Source organism: Pan paniscus, chromosome 21 (assembly GCF_029289425.2).
Source record: "Pan paniscus chromosome 21, NHGRI_mPanPan1-v2.0_pri, whole genome shotgun sequence".
Classification (NCBI taxonomy): Eukaryota; Metazoa; Chordata; class Mammalia; order Primates; family Hominidae; genus Pan; species Pan paniscus.
In genome coordinates this window covers 63,013,516-63,019,515 of record NC_073270.2, presented here as the reverse complement: position 1 = coordinate 63,019,515, position 6,000 = coordinate 63,013,516, and the positions used below count along the sequence as shown (strand labels likewise).

General features: G+C 59.1%; 2 protein-coding genes across 2 annotated transcripts in view; one reads left to right on the top strand and one right to left on the bottom strand.

Annotated features, from left to right (window-relative positions):
* Positions 1-1,113: 1,113 nt before the first annotated feature.
* Positions 1,114-2,279, bottom strand: LOC103782769 (translation initiation factor IF-2). Its single transcript, XM_034946903.2, has 2 exons — positions 1,760-2,279; positions 1,114-1,619 (listed from the first exon to the last, which is right to left on the bottom strand). The coding sequence occupies exons 1-2, from the start codon at positions 2,145-2,147 to the stop codon at positions 1,597-1,599; spliced, it is 411 nt and encodes a 136-aa protein (XP_034802794.1). The 5' UTR covers positions 2,148-2,279; the 3' UTR covers positions 1,114-1,596.
* Positions 2,279-6,000, top strand: part of BMP7 (bone morphogenetic protein 7) — a 96,933-nt gene continuing 93,211 nt past the window's right edge. The window contains exon 1 of the mRNA XM_003806158.6: positions 2,279-2,697. Coding sequence (XP_003806206.1) covers positions 2,280-2,697 — 418 coding nt within the window. The 5' untranslated portion in view covers position 2,279. The remainder of the gene's footprint in view (positions 2,698-6,000) is intronic.

Below are 6,000 nucleotides of genomic sequence, written 5' to 3'. Positions count from 1 at the left end.
GCCCTTAAGAGCTGGGGGGCCCTGTACGACTGTCCAGGTTGCAGGCCCCACAGCTCGCCTCCTGATATCCTGTGCTCCATGCTTGTCTGTTGAAGGAAGGAGTGAATGGATGAAGAGCAGGTGGTGGGGGTGGTTTGAGGGCCTTGCCTGGTGGGTGGGTAGAGGCCCCTCCCTGGCATGGGGCTCAAGACCTGTTCCATCCCACAGCCTGGGGCCTGTGTGTAAATGGCCAGGACCTGCAGGCTGGCATTTTTCTGCTCCTTGCCTGGCCTCTGGCCTCCCCTTTCTCCACCCATGTGGCCCCTCAGGCTGCCATCTAGTCCAAAAGTCCCCAAGGGAGACCCAGAGGGCCACTTGGCCAAACTACTTCTGCTCCAGAAAACTGTAGAAGACCATAATTCTCTTCCCCAGCTCTCCTGCTCCAGGAAGGACAGCCCCAAAGTGAGGCTTAGCCAGAGCCCCTCCCAGACAAGCGCCCCCCCTTTCCCAACCTCAGCCCTTCCCAGTTCATCCCAAAGGCCCTCTGGGGACCCACTCTCTCACCCAGCCCCAGGAGGGGAAGGAGACAGGATGAACTTTTACCCCGCTGCCCTCACTGCCACTCTGGGTGCAGTAATTCCCTTGAGATCCCACACCGGCAGAGGGACCGGTGGGTTCTGAGTGGTCCGGGTACTCCCTGTGACAGCGTGCATGGCGCGGTATTGATTGAGGGATGAATGGATGAGGAGAGACAGGAGAGGAGGCCGATGGGGAGGTCTCAGGCACAGACCCTTGGAGGGGAAGAGGATGCGAAGACCAGCGGCTGGCTCCCCAGGCACTGCCACGGGGAGGGCTGATGGGAAGCCCTAGTGGTGGGGCTGGGGTGTCTGGTCTCAGGCTGAGGGGTGGCTGGAAAGATACAGGGCCCCGAAGAGGAGGAGGTGGGAAGAACCCCCCCCAGCTCACACGAAGTTCACTTATTCACTCAACAAATCGTGACTGCGCAGCTACAGTGGCTACCAGGCGCTGGGTTCAAGGCACTGCGGGTACCAGAGGTGCGGAGAAGATCGCTGATCCGGGCCCCAGTGCTCTGGGTGTCTAGCGGGGGTAAGAAGGCAATAAAGAAGGCACGGAGTAACTCAAACAGCAATTCCAGACAGCAAGAGAAACTACAGGAAAGAAAACAAACGTGCGAGGGGCGAGGCGAGGAAACAACCTCAGCTTGGCAGGTCTTGGAGGTCTCTGGGAGGAGAAAGCAGCGTCTGATGGGGGCGGGAGGTGGTGAGTGGGGAGAGGTCCAGGCGGAGGGAATGGCGAGCGCAGAGACAGGCTGGCAACGGCTTCAGGGAGGCACGGAGGGGTCAGCGTGGCTGGCTTTAAAGGATACAGGGACTGAGGGGCAAGACCGGCTCAAGGGTCACCGCTTCCAGGAAGCCTTCTATTTCCGCGCCACCTCCGCGCTCCCCCAACTTTTCCCACCGCGGTCCGCAGCCCACCCGTTCTGCTCGGGCCGCCTTCCTGGTCCGGACTGCGAGTGCCGAGAGGGCAGGGCCGGCTCGGATTCCTCCAGCCGCATCCCCGCGACGTCCCGCCAGGCTCTAGGCACCCCGTGGGCACTCAGTAAACATTTGTCGAGCGCTCTAGAGGGAATGAATGAACCCATTGGGCACAGCTGGGGGGAGGGCGGGGCCGAGGGCAGGTGGGAGGCCGCCGGCGCGGGAGGGGCCCCTCGAAGCCCGTCCTCCTCCTCCTCCTCCTCCGCCCAGGCCCCAGCGCGTACCACTCTGGCGCTCCCGAGGCGGCCTCTTGTGCGATCCAGGGCGCACAAGGCTGGGAGTGCGCCCCGGGGCCCCTGCTATCCGCGCCGGAGGTTGGAAGAGGGTGGGTCGCCGCCGCCCGAGGGCGAGAGCGCCAGAGGAGCGGGAAGAAGGAGCGCTCGCCCGCCCGCCTGCCTCCTCGCTGCCTCCCCGGCGCTGGCTCTCTGGACTCCTAGGCTTGCTGGCTGCTCCTCCCACCAGCGCCCGCCTCCTCACTCGCCTTTTCGTTCGCCGGGGCTGCTTTCCAAGCCCTGCGGTGCGCCCGGGCGAGTGCGGGGCGAGGGGCCCGGGGCCAGCACCGAGCAGGGGGCGGGGGTCCGGGCAGAGCGCGGCCGGCCGGGGAGGGGCCATGTCTGGCGCGGGCGCAGCGGGGCCCGTCTGCAGCAAGTGACCGAGCGGCGCGGACGGCCGCCTGCCCCCTCTGCCACCTGGGGCGGTGCGGGCCCGGAGCCCGGAGCCCGGGTAGCGCGTAGAGCCGGCGCGATGCACGTGCGCTCACTGCGAGCTGCGGCGCCGCACAGCTTCGTGGCGCTCTGGGCACCCCTGTTCCTGCTGCGCTCCGCCCTGGCCGACTTCAGCCTGGACAACGAGGTGCACTCGAGCTTCATCCACCGGCGCCTCCGCAGCCAGGAGCGGCGGGAGATGCAGCGCGAGATCCTCTCCATTTTGGGCTTGCCCCACCGCCCGCGCCCGCACCTCCAGGGCAAGCACAACTCGGCACCCATGTTCATGCTGGACCTGTACAACGCCATGGCGGTGGAGGAGGGCGGCGGGCCCGGCGGCCAGGGCTTCTCCTACCCCTACAAGGCCGTCTTCAGTACCCAGGGCCCCCCTCTGGCCAGCCTGCAAGATAGCCATTTCCTCACCGACGCCGACATGGTCATGAGCTTCGTCAACCTCGGTGAGTAAGGGCAGGCGAGGGTACGCGTCTCCTTTCGGGGGCACTTTGAGACTGGGAGGGAGGGAGCCGCTTCTTCTATGCAGCCCGCCCAGCTTTCCGCTCCTGGCTGAAATCGCAGTGCCTGCCCGAGGGTCTCCCACCCACAGCCCTATGACTCCCAAGCTGTGTGCGCCCCCAGGTCGGGCGCGCTGGGTTCGGTGAGCCTGTAGGGGTTACTGGGAAGGAGGGATCCTCCGAAGTCCCCTCCATGTTACGCCGCCGGCCGCATCTCTGGGGCTGGAGGCAAGGGCAGTTCAAAGCGCGGGGCTTGGTCATGTGAGCTGTCCCGGGCCGGCGCGGCTCGCGCTACCTGGATGTAAAGGGCCCTTCCCGGCGAGGCTGCCTTGCTGCCCTTCCTGGGCCCCTCTCAGCCCTGCCTGGCCCTGGCATCGCGGCCGTCGCACTCCCTTACCCTCCCTGTCAAGCCCTACCTGTCCCCTCGTGGTGCGCCCGCCTTAGCGTACCGCGCGCTCCGAGCGCCTTGGGGCCCCTCTCCGGGCCGCCGGATGCCCCATTCTCTCTTGGCTGGAGCTGGGGAAGAAACGGTGCCATTGCTAGTTTTCTTTGTTTTCTTTCTTTGTTTATTTTTTTTCTTTTTTCTTTTTCTTTTCTTTTCTTTTTCTTTTTTTTCTTTTTTTTTTTTTTTTTTGAGACGGAGTTTCACTCTTGTCGCCCAGTCTGGAGTGCAATGGCGCGATCTCTGCTCACCGCAACCTCTGCCTCCCGGGTTCAAGCGATTCTCGTGCCTCAGCCTCCCGAGTAGCTGGGATTACAGGCATGCGCCACCACGCCTGGCTAATTTTGTATTTTTAGTAGAGACAGGGTTTCTCCATGTTAGGCAGGCTGGTCTCGAACTCCCGATCTCAGGTGATCCTCCCGCCTCAGCCTCCCAAAGTGCTGGGATTACAGGCGTGAGCCACTGTGCCCTGCCGCTAGTCTTCTATTTTAAATATTTAGTGGTAGGTCCCGGGCCGGCAGAATCTATTTTCAGCATTTACCACGTGTGGCGCGCAAACCACAGGTTTTGGCGATTGGGTTGCGCGGGATCTCAGAGCTGACGCCGCGGGGGCGGCTGGGGGTCCCGGTTTCCGACTGGAGCCGCGACGACCCCGGCGACGCGAGCCTGGGGCTGCGGCGAGGGCCGGGGAGCTCCCCCTCCATATGTGCGCGCACATTCTCCAGACTTGCTCAAACTAACCCCCCGGCAGCGCCAGCGCGCTGCGGGACTGATGATCAAATATTTGGTTTCCGAGATAACACACCCCGATAGCGCTGTTTCCTGAGCCGCTTTCATTCTACTTGTGTAACTTGCTGCGAAAACCCGAACCAAGTCAAGACAGCAAACTCACGCCCACGGGCGCTGTGTCAACATGGAAATAATGATACTGAAGCCCCACGCTGGGCACCTGGGGCGTGGACTGGGGGCGCGGGGGAAGCGCAGATCCGCCTTCATGCTTCCCCCTCCTGATAAGGTCCCTGGAGTTCCCGGGAGGCCATTGTCTGTACTTAATAATAACTAAATCCAACTAGTGAACCAAGCTTCAGCGAGCAAGGGGTGGGAGATTTAGATGCCAAAATACCTTCAAAAAAGTTTAAATTATACTAAGCAGCCAGTTAAGAAGGAAGCAGCAACATATGAGCTGATTTAGAACCATCTCCAAGATGTATGAGGTGGAAAGAAGCAAGGTGCAGATGAGTGGGCTGCATGTGTGCTTGTATATCATCGTGTCCTCCTGGAGGAAGACACCAGGAACTGGAGAGAGATTTTACTGGAGGGGTAGAGAGGCGGGGGCATAGCTGGGGCTTAGGGAGTGGGAGGTGGGGTCTGATTTTTCGTCGTCTGCACTTCTGTATTTGTGATTTTTTTTTAAAACAATGTGTATTTATTAACTATACCAAAAACTAAAGGAAAATTCCAAATACATACATATAAATAATGAACGCAGAGCTCTGTCGCCCTCCTGAAGCCTGGGGTTAGCCAGGGCCCTTTCTCTGGTGGGGGATTTATAGCATCTTCCCTTCTGTTGGGTACCCCGGACTCCCCTTGAATGTGCAGGTCCCAGTGGCTGCCTTCAGAGCCTGGCTGGGATCATTAAAAAGGTATTTGTAATCTCTGGCTTCTGCAGAAGGCCCTGCAAACCAAGAGCAAAAAAGCCCCCAGTGCTTATGGGCCGGCAGTGTGGGCTAGGCCCCGGGGCTCCCTGTCCCCAAGAGAAAGACCAGGTTGCTCGGAGGGTGCCTCTGGGAACTTTGGTGCGGGCTATTTGCTCCCCCCATGGTGGCAGGAGCAAGCTGGGACTTGTTTGGGAAGGCCACAGCTGGGTGGTTTTCCTCCTCTGGCTGTACATACACCTTTCAATCCATTTCTTTCATCTTGAAAGGACAAAGACCGGCTTGTCTGAGCCTCTTAATCAGTCGGGCTGGCTTTGGGCTTTGTGGGACCCTGACTTTCTCAGGTCTAGCTTTCTGGGACATCACTCCAAATTAGATGGCAGAGTGGCTTTTAACAGAGCTCACTGACCTTGTTTTCTTTCTCTCTCTGTCCCTAAACTCGAGGTCATTAGTTAGGTGAAGACCTGGGCTGCAGTTTGGCGAGACGCTTCCTGTAGATGCTTCTAATGTTGGCCTTTAATTTCTGCTAAGCAGCAGCACACGAATAAATGGCCTGTCCCTTCTATCCTGTTGTAGCTTGGAATTTCTCCATAGGAGGGACTTGGGGGTGGCAGTAAGGTTGGAGAGGGTTGGGGGGGAGGTGTAGGAGACTTGTCTGGCCACTGAGTTTGCTGAGAAAGAACACTGCTATACTGTTTTTCCTTGGATTGCAAATCATGTTGATCTGTAGTATTCAAAGTTTTCTAAAGGCAAGTTTATTCTCACAATTTACATAAGAGTGAGAAAATATCACTTGCACATATCAAACTATTACTTCTTATTATGGTGGGAGTTTGGCGGGGGGGCATGGGTGAGGATCTTGGCAGCCTCTGCTGCCCCTTCCCCCTGCACTGCAGAGCTCTGCTGTCTTGCAGGCAGGCGGCCTGCGTGCGCGGGAGGGGGGACCCCTGCCTGAATTCTGAAGGCTTTTGCAGACCTGGTGCATTTATTCATCCTTCTGTCTGCCGCCAAACTGGTTTTTGTTCCTATAAGTCGTTCTTGGAATTCAAGTTTTTTGCCAGGCTGAGCAGGATCTAAACTAGAGGGGAAACTAGAGGGGAATTTACGACAAAACCAGGTGGTGGGAATGAGGACTAAAGGCTGCACCTTATG